Genomic DNA, 22965 nt, shown 5'->3' on the forward strand with positions numbered 1-22965 from the left:
TTATTATTTATGTACTTATACCAAACTCGACTCAAATTAGGTATTCTCACTAAACTAACGAAAACGGGGCGTTGTGGCATTAATTATGTATATTACGAGTACAGGTACAGCGATTCCCAACTCCGATACCTATAGGTATTGTTTCTCGAGTTTAATAGATGTGCAGGTACGTCACCTTATTTTCATCGCATACTAACACACACTGCTTAGATAGATGCATATAAATCCTTTTCGTTCCCTGATCCTTTGTGGTTTTGTTTGTGCCTCGGTCTCTAGCGACATGTTGTATAAAGGCCATAACGGTATGGTGATATCAAGAACGGAGAGTGCGGAGCGGCGTCGAGTCGTGAGAGCCAGCTGATTGTGTATGCAGCTGGTGGCGGACGCGGCGTCGATTGACCGTGAAGCCCACGCTGCCGATGCTCATTCATGCGACGCGCGTGCGCCGGCAAGGCGAGATTCGCGATTACCTCTATGTGGACCGGTATCTGCCTGCAGTGGCGTGGCGTTTAGTAAGTAGAAATCGCTGCTTCGTTATCCTAAAAGATTGGAGCAGCATAAAATACCATCACCTACCTATAGTTTATAATGATGTAAAAGGTATCAGTACGTACGGTGGTATGGTGGTATTGTTTCTTTTTTGCATTAACTTTTATATGGCTGAGCCGGCTAGACAATATTTAGTAAGGACGATCAAATTTGATTCTGCATGAATCGCATGATGTGTCATGCCACGATCGCTTGCCGTTACCCGTAGCCCGTAGGTGCCAGCAGTTAAGCCAGTCTTAAGAGGCCCACTGAATACCAGTTCGCCGGACGATATCGGCCAGCAGTTATTCGTGATTGGCAGCTTTTGCGAATAACTGACAGGCCGATATCGTCCGGTGAACTGGTAATCAGTGGGCCCCTTTACGCACACCTTCAATTAACTCGCAAAAGTACCTAAAAGTAGACAGCTGCTAAGTCAACCCTTTTCCAGGCCCTACCAACCTTCAAGGCTTTCCCAAAAAATCCAAATATATTCTAATTAATCCAACTATGATGATTCATTTGTAGACAAGTGACATTTCTCGAAAGTGCAATCTAATTTGAACCTTAAATCGAAATGCTAAAGTTGAAATTCTAGTGACGCGTACACACGATACGTTTGATAAATCTTACTATGCCTGGAAAATGGTTAATAGTTAATACATAGATTATCCACCAATACAAGCCTAAAACTCATTTACATATAGATTATTAGTGAACTTTCATCTTTGTTTTCTAATCTACATTTTTATGTAAACAAATCTCAAAAGAATAGTACCTATTAGCAAAGCTATTAGTATTCAAATTTAGCTAGCGTGATAATGGATTTCCTATTTGTTGAATGTTCAAGGTGGATCAGAACAGAATCATAAGGATATCATTTTCCTTATTTTCAACACTGTTGGTTTATCTTTAATGGTGATGATACAAAATTGATAGCAAGTAAAATTGTGATTGTAAATGTATGGTAGTTTGGTGCCGCGTCGGCAGCTACTCGACCCTCCGCGTAAGGTTCACTGCAGCGTTGTGCAAGCGACCTCGCGCCCACGCAGCGGCCACCGCGCGCCGCCCGCCCCCGCGCTGCTCTCGACTTGCATCATTGCTTCTGAAGGATAAATAGCTTTGGTACAACAACGTGGCGAATGAACACTGTTGTTGGCGTAGCAGTTTCATTATTGTAGAAAAGTCTGCTAGATAATATTCAGTTTATTATAGGATTTAAGTTACGTTCGTAGGTATACCTTCTCAACGATATTCATATTATATTTACAAAGTAGGAACGTAAATATCATCAGCGTGGTTAAACAAGGTGGCAGTTGTCTAGCGACGGCCAATACAGAGAGCGACAATAATATGGTGCGGGCTCTAATGAAGATTTATTAGATGGCTTTAAATTATCCTATCCTGGAGCAAGAACCGTCGTCCTACCTAACGAATAGAATTGGAGGACTATATTTGGTTGGTTAACGTAAGTCCCCCGGTTACAACCGTAAGTAACCAGAGATCGAGAATTTAAGAGGAAACACCAGCTGAGCCCCTTCCCAGATTTGAGAATTGTAGGTAAATTTCTCTGTCGCGCTGACGGGATCGGCTCCTACAATAATTGTGCTAAGGATAACTGCAGCTTAGGCGAAAAACCGGCATACAAATCTCAGATATCGAGCTTTCGTTCTCGACATATTCCTCCTCCAAACCATAACCAATCGTAACAAAATGTTGGGAACGGAAAGAGAAAGAAATTATCTGTGTCTGACCGTTTTGATTTTACAACCTTTTATTTATGTAACTTGCAATGTTTATACGCGACAAATCTTGCAAGATAAATTTGACTCACTTATTTCCAGTTTTCAAAGAAGCTGAAAGTTTGCACACTAAGTAAGTTGGGTGGCAATGCAATATTATGGTACGATCGAGCTGATCTGATGTTGGAGACAGGAGATGACCATAGGAACTCTGTGATAAATCAACGCAACCTAATTGTGTTTGTGGGGTTGTTAGAATTCTGTCGATGAGTATTAATTGCCTGTGGAAGGAAAAGTACAGCTTGTATCAAAAATATCATTTTTGTCAATAACTAATTTATTTGAGTTTAGTGTTGCCGAATTTGTGAGCTAGGCGTCTGTTTACGGCATATTTTTGGCCGTTTTTATCGCTGTTTGAAGTAACCTAGTTCTTATAAAACAGAAATTCAAAAAATCAAAACGTACAGAGTCGAGTAATGGTAATATTGAACTCATATAAAAAAATATTCATCTAGGGCCAAAATCCAGAGAGAAAAATGTCGAACACGTTTGTATGGAAAAATTACCACGAATGGTCGTGGTTAACTGTTTCCTTCATACGCAATCTATCGAGCTTCTATATATCTCTACGCTTCCCATGTTCACTGCGTAGGAACTAGATTCTCCATGTTTAGCAAAATATATTATCATCGAGTTGTTTAATAATGTCCCGACCATTGGAAATATAAAACAATAATTTCATTCCATTCCTAATAAGTAGAAGTGGTCGCGCGCGTAGGCAGGAAGGTGTCGGTTTTGTGTTCGCGACACTTGTCTGGAATTCAACAGACAAAGGAATATTCGGAAAAACGTATTCAACTTTATAATTGAATTTATTTGCGTTCCATCAAACGAACAAGTGCCAGGTACCCATAGTTAAAAGGTAACATAGTGTGTTTCAATTGTAAATAATAAAAATACAAAGGAAGTGCTCTAGCACACATATATTGATATTTTATTCCTTTATCACGTTTAGAGTTGAAAACGCATCCTAAAGCATTTTCAAGTTTGTAATGGAAAAGTATAATTTTTAATTACACAAAAAATCAAAGGTATACCTATATTCTTACAGTAATCTGCGATAGTATCCACGACGACTTGCTCAAAAATATAGTATCGACTATATCATACAGTATGTAGTCATAAAATGTATTAGTGTCATATATTTTTGTGCCCTTTGTTGCAGGTGACTGTACTACACTAAAATAAATATTATTGATTAACTGAAAATATATGCAGCTGGCGAGACAGAAAAGAAACATGGTAGCCGCGGGCGGAACCATGCCATGCAATGCACATAATCGCTACCACGTTAGATGATTCACTTTCCAACTTTCTAAGCAGTGGATACCTACCTACTATGTGTAGTTTTGCGTATGCATACGTTTGAATGAACTTGTATCGACTATGGTCAAAAATTCAAACAGTATTACTTATAACTTCTGGCATAGACGGCATAATAAAAAATTTTTTTTTCATAACATAAATTTGCACGTAAACGGTGTTATAGTATGCCAGAACACTGATATGGCATGAGCTATATCATGCCCACGGGCGTAATAGATTTTTTTTTAAATTGCATTACGCCCATGTGCATATTCGACAATGTTTTTTTCAAGTGAAAAAATAATGAATGACGTTTCTAAACTATTTTGAATTTATGTGCTTATTATTATTATTATGATTGAGACGACCGGCCTGACTTAGTGGGTAGTGACCCTACTTATGAAGCCGATGGTCCTAGGTTTGAATCGTGCTAAGGGTATGTATTTGTTTGATGAGCACATATATTTGTTCCTGAGTCACGCATTTTCCTATGTATTTAAGTATTTGTATATCGTTGTCTGAGTACCCATAAAAAAGCCTTGTTGAGCTTACCGTGGGACTTAGTCAACTTGTGTAAAGATATCCCTATAATATATATATTCAATTTAAAAGCCGTGTAATAGTACACTTTTAACCAAGGAATGAAAGGCACCCATTTCTGTCGAGGTAGTTTGGCGCTCGAACGCAGCGAGTGCACCAATAGTCCGAAACTGAAATGGTGCCTTTCACCCGAGTTAAGCACTAAACTTTTATTGCGAATACGAGAAAAAAAATAACATGTGCATTTAAAAAAAATATGGAATGGGGAGTTAATTATCAGAATGAAAAATGTGAAAATAACGTACTCAGAAAGTACAGTGCTCTACAGTAAAAACGTATCATTTTCTGCACAGTTTTTAAGAACAACAACTACCCATTTTCAGATGATAATGCGACATGAAAAATATATTTCCACATTTTCACAAAAACATTGTGTGTGCCACGTGTGGTACAAGAATTGCAAAGGAAAGTGGCGAAATGGGATTGTGAACGAAGCGGTCCTGAGCTGTTTTCGTTTATCAGTAATATATATATATATATATACACAGACTTTTAATTATGAGGGTAATTTAATAAGTAGTAACAATGAATATCAAAGCCAAAGTTCTTCCTGTCATCTCCCCATTCAATTTAAAAAGTTGTGTGTTGAAAAATATTAATTTCACTTTCTCTGCAAGCATAATAAACGTAAGTTTCTATTTCTGACACAGTTCCATTTGACTTTCGTTTGAATATCGTTCCGAAGAATCATTAAACCATGCATGTGCCAAAGAAATAAGGTATGCATAAGGAGTATTTATTTTGTATTTAATTTCATATTGACCTTATGGTAGTCCCAGACCGGCTGTGATAAATAACGTTAAGCTGGCCATACACACTAGTGTGTAATTGTGTATGCCTGCGCAGTTTTGCCTGTACAGGTAAAGCTGTATCTGTATAGGAAACTGCGCAGTCGAATGCCACACACGCTCCGTTTTACCTGAGCAGTTGGCAAAACTGCGCAGGCAAACCCGAGTGTGTATGGCCAGCTTTAAGTATATTTATTATTATTTTCACTATGTAACTATGTGCGAAGAAGCCGCCAGCTCTTCGGTCACCAGTAACGTCAACCAGACGTTTCGCGATTTCTCCAAAAAACTTGTGCGCGCTGGGACCCCATGGACCTAGAGTTTCAACGCCAAATGGTATAAAATGGTACTCTCTACCGAGGCTCTTATATTTATTACACATTGATGGTGGCAAGAAATCGAAGGAAATGCCGTCAGCATCCTTGGTACAGTCAGCGTCAAGTACTTTGTAGCAGTCAAAGTGGCCAAATAGTTCGGTACACCATACTAAATATATGGCGCTGACTGTACAATGCCTCAAGGGCCTATTTTAGATATAAGCTAATTATAGTAATCATCTGTATATAACCATTATGTATATTGTTATTGTAAATATTTATTTTTAACTATAACTAATATATATCGTGTGACCGACGCAATATAAATGAAAACACTATCAATACTGTCACACGATGTTATAATTATAAGCGTTATTTAACAGCCTGTGTGGTACCGTACCACCATTATATAATCTTAAAATAAATAACTTTAACTACTCCAATGTGTGTTACCTGTGCAGTCATACGCATTAATTTTCAAGACCAGAGCCCCTGGTGTAAATTTATTCGATATCGAAACGTGACGTACGCGTTTGCGTTAAGTCTCATTTAGTATGGGATTTAGACACAGCGCGCCAAGCGGAACGTTTTGGAAACTCAAAATCCCTTACAAAATGAGACTTAACGCAAAAGCATACGTCACGATACGCCATCGAATAAATTTACACTAGGGGTACAGATCTTTTCACTATTCTTGAAGTATAAAGCCTCTTTTACACTACATTTTTTTTGCAAAATCCCAGGTCTTGTTACGCCCTCATTTTATGCTGGCGGCGGGGGTTCCTTATTGGATTCTGACTGATCCGAATGGTAATTCGGAATTCCTACTTCAACAAGCGTGCCACGTGATGTTTGCATTGTTACCCGTTTTCATAATCAAACTATGTTTTATTACAAAAGAGTAACCCGTATTCATTAAATTTAGCTGCATCCGTAATTAAAATACTACTCCAATGTTCAATATGATTATTTAGATGTAAATCACTAAATGACAACAAAAGTTTAAAATCACACACGTTACGAAATTAGATGCCAATTTATTATTTATGAAAACAACCTATCATTTCAAGTTCCGTATAAATTTTTAGGGTGGCTTTATTTTGCTGTCGGTTTTTTAATAATATGATGCTTATATTTGGAGCTTATATAAATTGATTGGCGCTAAAATATTAATAAACAGCCAAATTATATCATTATATGCCCAATGAAACTTGCTGTTTAAAAAGAGGCCTGAGAAATAATACGCCATCTATACAGGTGTACGGGTAGGTAGGTACTTAAATGTATAAATTAACTATGTCAATTATAATAATGTTGTTTTAATACACTCTGGAATCATAGAAAGATCCTGTACGTCTGTACTGCAGTCAAAGTGTTCAAATAGTTCGTCACATCCTTTGTATGGTGTGACGAACTATCCGGACACATTGACTGCTACCAACTATATGATGCTGACTGTACCTATAATTTGTGATTCGCTACACAGAATATTTATTATTTAGTGGTAATGATTTTTGCCGCTGACCGCTGACACTGTTTTGAAGACATGAAAGGATCACCAGTGAAGCGAGCAAGAGCAACTTTGTCTCGCCAGTAACAAGGTAGTTCCGACTACGGGTACCTAACCTACCTCGTAGTGTCTGTGCGGAAAGAGAAGAGTCGTAGTTATTCATGGGGTCCAATACATTCCACGACTCTTCTTTTTTCCGAACATAATCTACCAAAGAGAATTTGAAATAGAGGTGGATTGTCAAAGTAAATGTTGTAGCCACAGTGAATTTACTGCCATCTTTCGACACATGATTAAAATGTTTAGAACGCCATTTAACTTTGATCCTTATTCTTTCACTGATATGTGTTAAATTTGTTTAATATCAAAAAGTGGCGCCATTTACTAGATCATAGGCCAAAGGTATCGGCATCTTTACGAGCGATTGCGCCATACCTTTGACTTATGCTCTATTATAACTTATATTATAATATAACATAATAATGTAAATATATTAAAATATAAAATGCTTATTTTACGTATAAAATTTTTATTTGATATTGAAATTCTTAAAATAATTTCATTACTTATGTTGGCTGTGGCTGTATGAGTAATTCATTTGACTATAGGTTGTTATAAAACAAAGAAGTAAAAAATAAAAAGTAAGAAACAGTCCAGCTAATTTAGATAAACAAATCATTTTAAAATGATCGCAGTTTGCTAAAATATGTGTGTTTTCATTCATAATGTAAATGTTTATCGCTAGGGGTTATTTAGACCTGCAGACATGCAGTCACCGATTGCAAATAAGTCTTAGGATAAATAAATGGCCGTAGGGCCCGTAGGTCTATTGCTTTAATTACTGATTTTGCAAAATGATCTATCTTTGTCTTGTTTGGTTTCCTCGCATTCGATATGAAAAGCACTTACATTGTTTAACTCGGGCTGAAGCCACCATTTCATATCTTGGTTAACAATTTAATAAATAATAATAATAATATTTCAATTACAGAAGTTTTATTGGGTTGGGTGTCACATGACACATGAAACATTAGTAGGGTAGACCGAGGCGAATCGGATCACTAGGGCGAATGGCCTCAGGCTAATAATTAAATCTGTTGATATTTTAAATATTCTTTATAACTAGCATCGCAGGCGAAAAGGAAAGACGTACGGTGTTATGTGAATGTACTCACTGCAATATTACAAATATTATCGGATTTTTCATATTAATCCAATTCGCCTCCTACACATTTATAATGTGTGTGAATAGATATATCTCAGCATGCGCGTTGTATGAAGATGACATAGTGAGGCGGCGGCGGCCGAGCCCAGCGCCGCGGCCTGCGCCGGCGCCGCTCCTCGCGCAGTGATGTAATCTGTCGCCGTGCGCAAGGTCGGCTCTTTATTGCACAGTTTGTCAGCGGAACCGGTTCTCTTATGTATACTCCGACATTTTTCTGCGTAGTTTCATTGAAAGGTTTCCGACCGCAAGAATTGATCATAAAAAGCTATTTTTGTTTTAAAAGTATGTTTATATTGTTCATTGTTAACCAAGGGATGAAAGGCACCCATTTCTGCCGAGGTAGTTGACGCTCGAACGCAGTAAGAACGCCAAGGCGCCAATAGTCCGAGCGAGACTGAAATGGTGCCTTTCACCCGAGTTAAACACTCTATTTTTCATCCCGTGGATAAAAATCTACTATACCTACGGAACAGAGACATTTTAATCCCTTTAACTCCTTAACCTCCAAGCTGATTTTTCTCTTATAAAAACTTAGAAATTGTATTGATCTGAAATATGTTCCTGCTAAGATTCATATAAGTTAATTATAAGTATTGACCACGCTACATTAGATAATTCCACTATTATTAATAATTAAAGAGCCTGATAAAAACTGCACGCTCACTTCTGGAGTTACTTATAATAGTTATAATGCTAAAAAAACGAAGTACAGACGCCTACGTTCAAAGGACGCTAGTGTAGGGTGGCCCTAAGGACTTACCTGTTAAATGAATTGAGCTTTACTTGCCATTGAATTATATTTTTAGTCGAATTCTTATGTCTATCTTGCAGATGATGCACATCATTCATTACAAAAGTGTGCTTTAATAGTAAGTACTTGCTCGGTGTAAATGTGCCAGTAGTAGGGGAAGCTGTTCTACCTCAGACAGTGTTTATGTTTCTGATTTTTACAAAAAACTAAAGGCTGCAAAAATGTTGCTTATCTGCATATTATAAGTTACATTAATAAACTATCAAATACGATATAAAATTAAAGGATTGGGTTATTTATTTAGACAGGATAGGTTGACGAAAAAAAGGGAAAAGCGTCCAAGGGACAACACCCCTGATGTTTTTAATAGCTACATTTATAATATGATCATGGACATAATATTTATTATTAAATCACAGATATTTTTAGCACAGTTACGCCATTCAATATATTTTGTAGTACAAATTACCTTCGAAAAGTACTTATACCTACTTAGCAATGGTCATATTTTATTTTGGGTGGGTTGGGGTCATATTTTATCTAAGATCGACTAAAACGCAGATAACCAATAATAAGAAATACGGCAAATATTAAACTAAGTTAAAAAATATATATTTACAGTACTAGCTAGAACGGGCCGAGGTACAACAAAGCATCTTTTTGGAAAAGTAAGTTTCGTAATAGCCCTTCCAATTGAGATTAGGCTGAAATGATCCTACGATCTAGTAGCTAATTTAACTTTAACCTATTATATTAAGTTTATAATAAATATAAGCAAAACATGAAATAACCAACCTTGATGTAAAGTTCGAAATACTGACTTTTCACAACCCAATTTTTATATATATATTTTTTTTCTTGAGATACCGGCCGCTCTCATGTTTCATTGATGGAGTTGGTTCGCAAAGAGAAGATTCGTGGAATGTATGGGGACCAATACATTCCACGACTCTTCTCTTTCCGATCAGACTCTATCTTGATTTTGATCTTCTTCTTCTTCCTCGCGTTGTCCCGGCATTTTGCCACGGCTCATGGGATCCTGGGGTCCGCTTGACAACTAATCCCAAGATTTGGCGTAGGCACTAGTTTTTACGAAAGCGACTGCCATCTGCAACTGCAAACTGCAAGGACTCCGGATTGCAAGTAGCACGCTCTTACCGCTAGGCTACAAGCGCATATAACTTGATTTTGAATTAAGAATAAAGTTTCAATGAAAATAATGAAATATTTCAATAACCCTGGCAATGTGGAAATATTGCCAACTGTCCAAGGTAAAACTAGGTCCAAGGTACTACAGTCTCCGCTACTTACTTCGAACAGAAGTTCTCTTTAGGCTCACTAATAGGTTTGTACTTAAATTAGCACTTAATTCACGTTTCACGGATCGGATCCCTCAATGCAATCATTATATAGGTAAGTACAAATAAATAATTACAAGGGGTGGTAAATCAAACAACACCAAGTTTATGTTAAATATTTTTATATATTTCGTTATTTTTTCTCATGAACTTTCATCACAGTGTGTTGCCGAACAACGATATTTTAAACAGAATTTACTTTGTTAACTGCTCCGAGCGCCTCCGAACCATATACCATATGGTTATACCAGTGATCTCATATACCACTGGTTTGTGTGGAGGACTGAATTAAGTTAATACAAATACTTAATTACTGATTCAGTGTACATTTAGAGAGACAGGCATACTCCGGGGTTTTTGGTGCAAGAATTGAGTTAGTCTGAGAAAACATCTTATACGTATACGTAACGAATAACTTCTACCTCTCTGCCAATTGTATAATATATCGGCGGCCGATCGTAACATCAGACAGATCGTAAAATTCCTAGGCATATCGTGAAAAGTGAAAATCTTTGACTCGATCCCAGAGACGACGGAGCCCTTTGAGCATCCTAAGCTACCTATGAACCTATCATACTTCTCCTATTCTGTACCTATACGGTGGAGGGTAGAGGGACTTCCCCAATTGGGCTGTGCTCTAGATATGAAATAACATCCGCTGTGCTGTGTCCTAACACACAAAGAAGGGAGATGACATTCACAGTGCCTATACCTCTCTATTTATCGGCTAAATGTGACTACCGTCAAAACATTACATTACGCTTGCGACCAAACTCATGTAGTACTTTTACTCATTTAGCTTTACTACGAAGCATTACATAAGGCAAAGTCATGGTATGACGATAAATTTCAAATATCAAACTTGGCGTCCGATATCTACGAACTATACTTGAGTAGGGACTAAGAAGTTAGAAGAAGATAATAATTAACCTTTTCGTTTAAAAAAATAGTTTATTGTTTAATTAAATAATTAATTATTCATTAGGTAGTAACCTGCTAGATATTATGTTATTTTAGTCAATACTTTTTGGCTAATGACAAAAATTCCCGTACCGAATACCCCAGGGTATGGACATACTCGTAAATGAATTGCAAAAAAAGTAATAGCTAAGCGTAGTTAAGGACCTGTAATTAATCTTAAGTTAATTTATTCCATTGTGTTAAAAAAAAGGAAACAAACTGTATAAAGCTTTTATTCTTCCTATCATCTAATCTTTAAAATCCACCATTTCCCCACGACGACGCTCAAACAAATCCCAACTTAGCATCTTGGCCCCCCTTCTGTCTATCGCTCTTGCATATTCGAGTGATAGAGAGGCAAAATAATACATTTTGTTTTTCGCGGTAGGGCCTCAGGTCCTTATCTACGTACACATTATTTTTATTCACTTATTGCACTAACTCGACATTAACCTTACGCTAACCATTTATGATGGGATGTTGTTTAGGGAATATTATGAATGATGACAAGATGTTGTATGATTATGAGTCATTTATGACATAAACACAGGTATTATCGGCTATTTACGATAATGATAAAATGCCTTTGTATGAACCGTTATCGCTAATAGTAAGTTGTATCAGGTATCCAGTTTACAATCTGGATCTGATTTGCTTGCTATACAGGGTAGAGGGGCGGCTAGCCAAGATGATAATCGTATGCAAAAAATGAAACGAAACTCTATCACCCTTTCATATTAGTGCGATAGAGACAGATAGCTCTTCGTTTCCCTGTGAACGATTTTCATATTGGCTAAGCCCCCTTTTTTCTTAAATTAAACTTTGCTCTGATACCACTTGCCAGTTGCGTTTCAACAACGATCAGCCATTAATGATTTCGGGATTCAAAACTAAGTCATAAGGTATCTCTGTACATGATGTCATTGTATCGTCAATATATTCATACTGTATTTGAGCCACAGTATTGTTGGCTCTATTGGTATTTTCTGCCACAACCTGTGTCGTATTATTATCAACTTGGTTTCTGGTTACGTGTGTAGTTGTCATAGCAGTGGTGGTGTTTGTCACATGGACGTTGTATTCGTCTTGTACATTTTTAGGCTCTTCTTGTGATCTATTTCTTTCAGAAACAGGAGTAGTTAATAGCTTAGACGTTGCAACTTCATCAGCTGATGATGTTTCGCCTAGAGTTAATGTTTGGTCAGAAAAGTTTTCTTCGTCGACGTATATTATCCAGTCATCAGAATCATCAGGAATTTGGCAAGTTATATACGAGTCGTTAGAATTTAAAATCCAATCTTTTGCAAGGTTATTCTGATCAATTTCTGATAAATGTTTGGGACCGATATCAACCATTATTAAATAATCATAGCAATTATTTGATACATTTGGATAGGAGCTAAGGCACAATGCCGGAATAGAAGTGAGAATAGGTATTGGAGTAGTAGTAGAAATAGCAGTAGTATTTGCAAAGGCATCATATGAAAGATCGTATTCAGGTTGGCTAAGTACCGTATCATTAGTTAATATACCTGAAGCGGACATAGGAGACGTTATATATTCAAAAGGATCAGTAGTTGTCATATCAGTAGTAGTATAATCAATTGACGGGATAGAATCATAATAATCTAACGGAGTAACTATATTTGTACTTAGGCTCGTAGTCGTAGTTGTTATAGCTAAAGATTCCGCTGATGTTTTATCAATCGGTGTAGAAGAATTATGACATGATTTTATCTGCGTTTCTGAGTCTTTTAGGTTAAGTCTTTCAGTATCCGGATTTACAGTTGATTGAGTTTCTATTACGTTATTTGAGAGAGATAAACAAGGTGTTATAGTACTTTTGGTCTTTGAATCCACGTCATCGTGTCTCTCATTAGCTTCCTTAGTAGTAAGCAGTTTAAGTGGAGATTGGCTATTAGCAGTCTTTGACGTGTCCTCAAGTCTTTTATCATTGGGAAGTTTTTCCTCATTGTTATTTATTGTATAAGTCCTATTCGTATTGGTTCCATCTAAGCTATTGACTGTTTCATTCGGAATGAGTATTAGATTAGTATCACTCGTTGAAGGAGTCTGAACATTCTTGGTATTCAATGTTTTTATTAAGGCATTAAGAGCTGCGTTTTCAGAATCTGAATCGTAATTAGAAACATGCGGCTTTGTTGAATAGGTAGCGTTACTCGGATTATCATTCCTTTTTACGCCTTGTAATTGGCTCCAATACTTTGGCATCCACATGTCTCTCGTACTGAGCGGATATTCCACTTCAGGAAAAACACCTGATCCGCTGCAACAGTTCGGCTGCAGCTCAGGGTCATATTTTTTGATAGATGTAATTACTTTATGTTTGGACTTGGCGTTGGCGGCCATAGCCAAATTACGTTTATGTTTTGTTTCCATTTTACATTTCTGTGCTTGACAAGAACAGTTACATGTGTTATTATTAGATTTAAATTGTATAGGATACTCATTTAGGAAACGATGGTACTCCTCGTGTCCTGAGTCGGAAGGATATTCGACATTAGGAAAATGAATGGATTTCGAAATATTAGTAGCAACAAAATTATTACATATTGCTTCTTTTTTCATCCTTTTACTATGTGAGGATGTAATATTCTTGGCAGTACTACTCAGTGAAATTTTAGAATGATTTGTATGATGCGGCATGCAATGATTTGACAGTATCTGAAAAAAAAAAAAGATTTATGGTAGATGATATCTTGCTTACCCAAAAAAACAGGTACAGTACTTACATCGGAAGATTCTGAATACGGGGAAAGGCCGTTAATAATCCAAAATAACGAAAACTATGGGTACACAAACCATAAGAAATAAACATTAATTTATATTTGTTTTGTACATTCAATTCAAACATGTATTACATATTTATAGGATTCTTAAAAAGTCGCTGAGATGGGAAAGGTAGATAAAAAATACGTAAAATAGGCGTAAATGCCACTTAAGCATTCCTTACTTTACATTATTATTTTCTTTATGGCCCATGTAGTTATATGTCAACATACTGCATTACAACCCAAAAACAATGCTATAAAATAAAGGCTGTCTTAGTTATTCGAAATTTATTTTCCTAGAGAAATATTTGTTATGAATTTAATACATAAAAATACTTGTAACTAATAACTAATAACAAAGTTGAAGTGTAATAAGTACTGACAAACATGTTTGACAACATCGGAAAATATAATGTACATACAATGTTAGTATATGCTAAAAAACACGATTTTTTGGGTTCCGTTTCCGTACCGTAACTTACTTTCAAATAATATTGTCTTTATTTACTTTATTATATTACTAGTTCCTGCCCACATCCCGCAACCTTTTCTGGATAAAAACTATCCTATGCCCTTCCCCGGACCTCAAACTGTCTCCATACCAAAAATTATGTAAATCGGTTCGGCAGTTTAAGTGTGTAACAGACAGACGGAGTTACTTTCGTATTTATAATATTAGTAGGGATCTAGCACCACATGTTAGAAGTCTAAATATAATGGCGACCTTACAAGTTGCTCTGGTGAGCAAGTCCAGTCAAGGTATTAAATATCGACACGGGCAAAATGCCAAAAATATGCACACACTACTTAAATGTATGGGCAATAAGTTCGTGTATACATATGTTTGGCACTTTGTCCTTGTCGATATTTAATACCTTGACTGTACTTATTATGGCTCGCTAAGCCGAATTGATTCCTTATTACCGAGAAACATATATATTATTATACTACATTATACAATTAAACTTATGTTTATTTTTATTACACATTCAAGTTGGGCTGTGGTCAGTTGAAATGCTATTGCTTTCGAATATGCGTTTGTATCATTAAAATAACACGCGCGGTCAGCATCAATATTAGCGGAAGCAACAACGCATCAAAAGTATTTGCCCCACTGGTATTCTTTTCCAAATACTTAGATCTCTCCTAATAGAGATATAAATTTGTTCACGTAGTTCGCGTTCAAAAGTATTTGTTACAGTCTAATTTTTGTACATGTAGACACATATCTCTTTTTGTGTAGATAATGATAGATAGTTTTGAGGCGTAGTCTGATCCGCTACACTTTTTGGTTTAAGATTGTTTACCCGAAAGGTACCAACCGAGACCCTATTTCTGAGCCTCTTTAAAACTCTTATAAACTATAAATATATAAGTTTGTAAGTCTGGGACCCATTCCTCAAACTGTATTAGACTAATATTAGTAGCCCACGAACTGTCAAGTCATGTGGGTTACCATGGCAACACACAAATAATAGAGAAATGGGCCCCTGTGAGGAAAAATATACTGCACAACAGTAAATAATAAAAATTGTTCAAGTGTGGTGCAGCCTTAAGAAAAAACATTGTGTGATTGTACGGAACCCTCGGAGTGCGAGTCCCGACTTGGCCACTTTTCATGCTAGTGCGATTTTTTTAATGCAATGCAAGTGGCGAAGCAATGCGAATACTGCCTGTGACATGATTGCATTTCTGCTGCTCCTGCAATGTGGGGAACTAAGCCTGGCTGCTTTATGCGAAAGCGACTTTATATTGTGACTAAGTCATGTTGAATTTACCTACTTGTTTTAAGAGTTACAAAAACCCGCCGCCTAAAAGCCGCTCCCATACAATCGAAGTTACGTTCTCAGTTTAAAGCGACATGCTGGAATTACATGAAATTTGGCATGTACATTGAAGAACTATATATACCGTCATGTATGTATGTCTGGTATTGTTTTTTGTTACTAAAAATTGTAATAGAAGAAAAATTCGAGTAGAAGTGTTGTATATGTTACTTAAATGGTCAAGCCAAATTTCATGTTATATCAGCCTATCGATTTAAAATGAGAGCGTAATTGCGATTGTATATGTGTTAGCTAAGTTCTTGTGACTCTTAACTAAGCGAATGTTGTTTTTATAGAAATGTTTATACCGGCTTGGCACATGCGCCGTACTACTAATGTTTTTGTATTTACTAATCATTTATTCATTAATAATGTATTTATTGTTCCTGAAACATAGCCCAACTTTGGATGAAGTTAGCGTGTACGTTTTATTGGCAATACTTTTTTTGTGTACCTTAAAGCATAATTCAGTGGTATTACACTACTAAGTTTATTGTTTAAAATAAATAGGTAATAATGTTAATAATGAATATAAGTCTCACCTGGAATGTAATAAAAACGATCACAAGTTTGTGCCTCAGCCCCATGCTGCCGTAGTTATTGTCTAGCTGTCGCTCGATTATATAATTTCTGTTAAATACCTAATTGGTAATGACTACGTGATGATAGTTACATTATCTTTTATAACTTTATCATTTCATGTGTTGAAAATTATAGACCAAAAAATCATAGATATGTAGAACAGGTAATTTTGACACAGTATTTCACAAACTGAGATTTGGTCGCATTTCATTGCCAAAAGGAGACTTCAGATATGCAGTTTTTAGGGTTCCGTACAAAAAAGGTACAAGAGGAACCCTTATGGTGCGACTCTGTCTGTCCGTCCGGCCGTCTGTCACATTGCTTGATATCTCAGGAACTACTTCTGCTATCGATTTGAAATTTAGAATAGTTATGAACAATACTATCCGAGTTAGACACATTGAAAACCCTACTTTTGTATTTTATTTTTATTAACTACGGTAAATGCCCAATATGAGGAGGGGGCAAATTTCTAGTCTAGTTACTAATCAAATGGGGTATCATTAGAAAGAGCTTAAATTGAACATTCGATCCGAAACAATTTGTTTTTCATAGTGAATAAATACGTAAAATTATCACAAATATTACAGGAAAAATATAATGACACCTCTATCTTGATAAGTTTTTAGTAATTGGCTACTTGACAGTTTTTTTGTAAATAATGTCAATCGACCTTGATTTTCCTGAGGATCGAATAGGACTCATGGCATTTAAGCAACACAAAGGTCAGAAATAAGAGTTAAGTCTGACGCTCGCACTCGACGATTGAAACGCCTCTAGCAAAATGATATTGTAATGTGACGTGACAGTACATTAGTCTGTCCTAAATGTATGGAAGAGCAAGAAAATTTGCTATTTTGACCCTGTAACATTGCGTTTATGTATATAGTTGTCATACAATTTATTTTTCAATAACCTATAAGGAATCGAATCCGGTTCCATTTTCTTTATTCTTTTTGAAATTTAAAAAATGTTGTTTTGGAGCCTTCTATTTTTTTAAATCTCATTTTCTATCCATTTAGTTGAATTTTGTTATAATATTCAACATGTGTCAAGTACCCAATTATCGAAAAACATTTCCAGATTTAATTTGCAATTTAACCCCCTTTGCGGGTATTTATTATACTTGAAATTTCTATGACATTACACTAATATTACCTTCTTTCAAATAAAACATAAATAGTTGAATTCGGTTCTGATGACGACAAAGAATTATTCATGAAAAACCAACATATATATATTGGTCGCGCAAATTAATATGCCGGTAGATGTCGTTATACACAATTATGCTTAGTATACCAAAGTAGGTTAACAGTCTTTTGAGTTTATTAAATAGTTAGGTAGAGGATATAATTGGAAGTTAGTGTGGAACCCGCGGTGCGCGAGTTAAACGAACTCGCACTTGACCGGTTTTTTAAATTATCATTGTTATTTAGGCCTGCCTGTTAACTACTATTGAGCCAAGGAAAGTGGGTATAGTGTTTCTTCGTAAAGAGCGAGGAATGCAAATAAATAAATTACATACTACTCTAGACTAGATTTTACATTATTTTAAAAAGCAAGATTATGTGTCAGTTACATTACAAAATAATGCAATCTAATATAATTCTCAACTAAAGTCATCAACTCTAAATTAAAAAGAAAAATACCAATATTAGAATAACGGCTAATAAGAAGGCTTGCCAAGCTTAGTGTAAGTAGGATTTTTTATCTCTTGGGTTACTAAGATGACCAACTGATATGTGCCACCAGAATGTCAATTTTAGAATTTTTATGCAAATGCTATTGTAATTGGGAAATTATAAAACTTTCCGAATTTGTTTGTTATCAATATCATAGTATTTCTACAACATAGATACTATGTTATAGAAATACTCTGATGCAAAACACACAAATCTGTAACGTTATTTTGGATAAAAATCGATGATCGAAAAACGAATTCATTACATTTTTTTTTTATAATACTCTCTTGGTATTATGCTGCACAATAATAATTACGTGGTCAGGCAAATACTTATAATGAAATCTGAATAATAAAATGAAATTAAATCGAAATTTAAAGCGGAACGGACAATTGCAGAGGCTGGGAAATTGTAATTCGTGGATAAGACGACTAATCCAGGACTTGCTATTCCTGCCGACACGTATAAAAAGCTGCTAGTTTTTCCTCAATGCGGAGTCCGACAAAGAAGACTAATCCACGAATTGCTGTTCCTGCCGAGGCATATACAGTGCTTTTCTCCAAACATGCCAGGAAATCAGGTCATAATTTAGGAATCATATTTTAAGCATCAACCACTCAAATCGAACCTTCACATCGAAAAAGTCAAAAACAATTATTACAATTACACTTTTTTTAAAGTTAAAGGCACAACCATTCAGCCATTCAGTACCATTCAATAAACGCTCATTCAATATAAGCTGTATTTGCACGAATGAGATCCTTACAAAAATATAAAAGTTATATAGTATTTGATTTTATCAAGCAGTATTCACACGATCATACACGACGATCTTACACGACTCAATCCTATAGCTTGAAATGATGCTGACCGCGTCGTGTAGAAAGCAGCTCGTGGCTATAATCATTGCCTGTTTGCGTTTTCCTTAATGGATACATGTTTTTAAATAGTAAAAAACAATACAGTAATAATTTCCCGTCCGCTAAAATACGACAATAATGGTTTGTTTTTTTTTAGGGTTCCGTAGTCAACTAGGAACCCTTATAGTTTCGCCATGTCCGTCTGTCTGTCTGTCTGTCTGTCTGTCAGTCCGAGGCTTTGCTCCGTGGTCGTTAGTGCTAGAAAGCTCAAATTCGGCATGAATATATAAATCAATAAAGCCGACAAAGTCGTACAATAAAATATAAAAATTTAATTTTTTTGAGGGTACCTCCCCTACACGTAAAGTGGGGGTGATTTTTTTTTTTTGCTTCAACCCTACAGTGTGGGTTATTGTTGGAAAGGTCTTTCAAAACTAATAGGGGTCTTTAACAAACATTTTTTGATAAAGTGAATATATTCGGAGATAATCACTCCGAAAGAGAAAAAAAAATTGTCCCCCCCCCCTCTAACTTTTGAACCATAGGTCCAATAAATAGGAAAAAAAATCGTGGAAGTAGAGCTTAAGAAAGATATTAAATGAAAACTATAGCGGACATGATCAGTTTAGCTGTTTTTGAGTAATCGCAAAAAGTTTCTCCCATAGTAAAAAGACTTACTTTAATTAGGTACTGATTATGCAAATTTGCCTATTTGTTTAACTCGCGTGAAAGGTACAGTTTCATCCCTTGGTTAACAATTTACTATACTTTAAGCTCCAGTTTAGCTTATTGTGACGGAAGAGTAACTACGGAACCCTACACTGAGCGTGGCCCGACATGCTCTTGGCTGGTTTTATTTTATTTGAGTTTGACCATAACGAAGAACTTCCCGTACTATTTTTGCTACAATAAGGTGAACATTTCCGAGCATATTGGAGAAAAACCGGCCAAGAGCATGTCGGGCCACGCTCAGTGTAGGGTTCCGTAGTTACTCTTCCGTCACAATAAGCTAAACTGGAGCTTAAAGTATAGTAAATTGTTAACCAAGGGCTGAAACGGTACCTTTCACCTGAGTTAAACAAATAGGCAAATTTGCATAATCAGTACCTAATTAAAATAAGTCTTTTTACTATGAAGGGAAAACTTTTTGCGATAACTCAAAAACAGCTAAACTGATCATGTCCGCTATAGTTTTCATTTAATGTCTTTCTTAAGCTCTACTTTCACGATTTTTTTCATATTTTTTGGACCTATGGTTCAAAAGTTAGAGGGGGGGGGACACATTTTTTTTTTCTTTCGGAGCGATTATCTCCGAATATATTCACTTTATCAAAAAATGTTTCTTGAAAACCCCTATTAGTTTTGAAAGACCTTTCCAACGATACCCCACACTCTAGGGTTGAAGCGAAAAAAAAAATTTCACCCCCACTTTACGTGTAGGGGAGGTACCCTAAAAAAAATTAAATTTTTAGATTTTATTGTACGACTTTGTCGGCTTTATTGATTTATATATCCATGCCAAATTTCAGCTTTCTAGCACTAACGACCACGGAGCAAAGCCTCGGACAGACAGACAGACAGACAGACAGACAGACGGACATGGCGAAACTATAAGGGTTCCGTTTTATGCCATTTGGCTACGGAACCCTAAAAACATGAAAACCAACATTTTATAGTAGATCAGTCCTTCGCGCGTTTAACTAGCCTTGGACGAAAAGCGAAGATAATGATTCTACTTATATGAGGTTTTTTATGAACAGGCAAAGAGGAGTTTCGGATAAACTTATGCGATGGGAATATTTATCAGTAATAGGTGCCTAATGTCAGATATCAGGTATAACGTACCTAATTTTTTCTTCAATTTCTGAATTAGAATGCACTGTCTCATTATTCTGTTTCTGACGTAAGATCTCCAGTAGTGACTGAAGTATCAGTAGAATCTGCAGGTATATCCTTTAGTTGATTATTAGATTCGTCTACATTTGATTCAATGCCTTTATCTTCCGACCCTGCCAAACCTATACCTGAATTACTGTTGGTATTTTCAACCGTGACTGCATTTAATTCACTGGTCGCTTCTTTGGCTCCGTCTAAATTTCCTCCATTGTTGGTATCTTCGGGTTCCGCTAGTATTTCATCATTTTCTTCATTGTTAGTATGTTCAGGTTCCGCTAGTATTTCATAATTTTCTCCAGTGTTAGTATGTTCAGGTTCTGCTAGTATTTCTTCATTGTTGGTATCCTCGGGTTCCGCTAGTATTTCTTCATTTACTTCATTGTAGGCATATTCGGGTTCCACTAGTGCTTCTTCATTTTCTTTGTTATTGGTATCTCCGGGTACTTCTGGTACCTCTGCGTTTGCTTCCTTTTTGGTATCTCCGGGTACTATTGTTATCTCTGCATTTTTTTCGCTATTGATACTTTCAGGTTTCTCTACATTTGATGCCTCGTCACTTGACTTTTGAAGTTTGAACTGTGTGTCTTTGATAGTTCTTTCTACATTTAGAGAATTGTATGCGTTCTTTACTTCGTTACTAAAAGGAGCAAGAATGTCATCGTTTCCTTCGCGGTAGTAGTATGGCTCGATCGTATCTAGTACCTTAATTGGGTATTCAACCTCAGGAAAATTGCTCTCCTGAGTACTTTCAGTTGAGCTTATACATTCACTAGGAAATAATGTTGGACTGTTTTCATATTGGCCACTTTCACTTGGTGAAGGATAACAGCACACCACCTATAATATAAAAAAAAGAATAATTACGTTATATTCTACGTTCCAATGTCAATTGCAAAAGAACTAAATAAATCACTTACACTTAATATAGCTATAAAAATGATACTAAATTGTGACTTCATGGCAAATGACGAACAGCTAAGGTTTGGTATGTTTGTGAATAGGGTGAGTCCCGTTCGTGATTATTATACCCAATATTCTTTTGCAAGTGATTCTTGGCTAAAACTATTGTGTCACTGATTTGATCGATGATAAATATGTATTACAAGTGCCTACGTACTTGTACATATTTATCATCCAAAATATTTCTACATATCAGTCACTATCAATGCAATTTTCACGAAATTATGTTACAATAAAATTCTTTTAAAAATCACGTATCTATGAAATTCCTTCCGTTTCCTACATTTCCTCATGAAAGATTTAATATGGCTCATTTTACACAAGGATGATGCACAGTACTTAGTGGCAAATACTGTATACCTATAAACATTTTATTATAATCTCCTAAAACTTTTAGGGGATTATTTTTTTAAAAGCTGAAATTATTTTTCTTTTATTCCAATAATATGGCTATATACAAAGTTTTCAGTACCGAACTCAAAAAAATGTTTCCTCCATATAAACTTTCAACCTCTTGTTTCCACCTCAGGGGATAAATTTTAAAAACGCTGAAATAATGTTTCTTCTATTTTAATAATATACCTTTTACGAAGTTTCTAGTTCCTAGTATAAAAAATAACTTGTACCGTATACAAATTTCCATCCCCTTTTGAACCCCATTAGGGGTTTAATTTTTAAAATTTGTTTCTTATTTCCTGTACACGTGATAAACGTAATCCGATGATACCGTCACCCCGTAACCCGGACTAGTGACATTTTACCAGTTTCTTGGAACTTATAAAGGTTAGGCAATAAATATCATTAGATATTTTTCCTACTCCTCTACTGTTATCTGTCATTTATGCATTCATTAACACGAATATAAGAACATACATAAAAGATTTCAAGAAAAGTCTATATTGTCTATTCCTCATAAAAGCTCTTGTGCTTTTATAAGCTATAACGTTACTGCGATTAATGGCTACCAACCTAACAAACTTACAAAATATTCATTTGGTTGCATAGTAAAAATAATTACTTCATAAGTCACGCATGTGACACCCGTAATATAGCAACACCCATAGACTACGAAGACCGCTTAGCGTTGCTTGTTAGTCTCCGTAAGCTACGGTGGCCGAAATTGAGAAAAAACTGTCCAAAAAATTAATTTAGCAAGTAGCAAGTACCAGGGCCTCATGAGTTACGAGGAGGTCTCGCCGACCGGCCGGCCGGCCGCGGCCCGG

At 36.0% G+C, this 22965-nt stretch overlaps 3 protein-coding genes across 3 annotated transcripts in view; 1 reads left to right on the forward strand and 2 right to left on the reverse strand.

The window, feature by feature from the left end:
• LOC133519601 (uncharacterized) overlaps positions 1–22965 on the forward strand; it is a 100085-nt gene that overhangs the window by 15513 nt on the left and 61607 nt on the right. The gene's annotated exons all lie outside the window — the stretch shown is intronic.
• On the reverse strand, positions 11963–20043 carry LOC133519627 (uncharacterized). Its single transcript, XM_061853668.1, has 2 exons — positions 16305–20043; positions 11963–13829 (listed from the first exon to the last, which is right to left on the reverse strand). The coding sequence occupies exons 1-2, from the start codon at positions 16347–16349 to the stop codon at positions 12006–12008; spliced, it is 1869 nt and encodes a 622-aa protein (XP_061709652.1). The 5' UTR covers positions 16350–20043; the 3' UTR covers positions 11963–12005.
• Positions 20087–21788, reverse strand: LOC133519676 (uncharacterized). The gene is made up of 2 exons (XM_061853735.1): positions 21700–21788; positions 20087–21619 (listed from the first exon to the last, which is right to left on the reverse strand). The coding sequence occupies exons 1-2, from the start codon at positions 21739–21741 to the stop codon at positions 20774–20776; spliced, it is 888 nt and encodes a 295-aa protein (XP_061709719.1). The 5' UTR covers positions 21742–21788; the 3' UTR covers positions 20087–20773.

The sequence above is a fragment of the Cydia pomonella genome, chromosome 1 (assembly GCF_033807575.1).
Source record: "Cydia pomonella isolate Wapato2018A chromosome 1, ilCydPomo1, whole genome shotgun sequence".
Classification (NCBI taxonomy): Eukaryota; Metazoa; Arthropoda; class Insecta; order Lepidoptera; family Tortricidae; genus Cydia; species Cydia pomonella.

Excerpts from the sequence above, each read along its gene's own strand:
- LOC133519627 (XM_061853668.1), bottom strand. The coding sequence starts at position 16,349 with ATGGGGCTGAGGCACAAACTTGTGATCGTTTTTATTACATTCCAG. Across the intron at positions 13,830-16,304 it reads TCGTTTTTATTACATTCCAG|ATACTGTCAAATCATTGCAT; the intron begins GTGAGACTTATA and ends TTTTTTTTTCAG.
- LOC133519676 (XM_061853735.1), bottom strand. The coding sequence starts at position 21,741 with ATGAAGTCACAATTTAGTATCATTTTTATAGCTATATTAAGT. Across the intron at positions 21,620-21,699 it reads TTTTTATAGCTATATTAAGT|GTGGTGTGCTGTTATCCTTC; the intron begins GTAAGTGATTTA and ends TTTATATTATAG.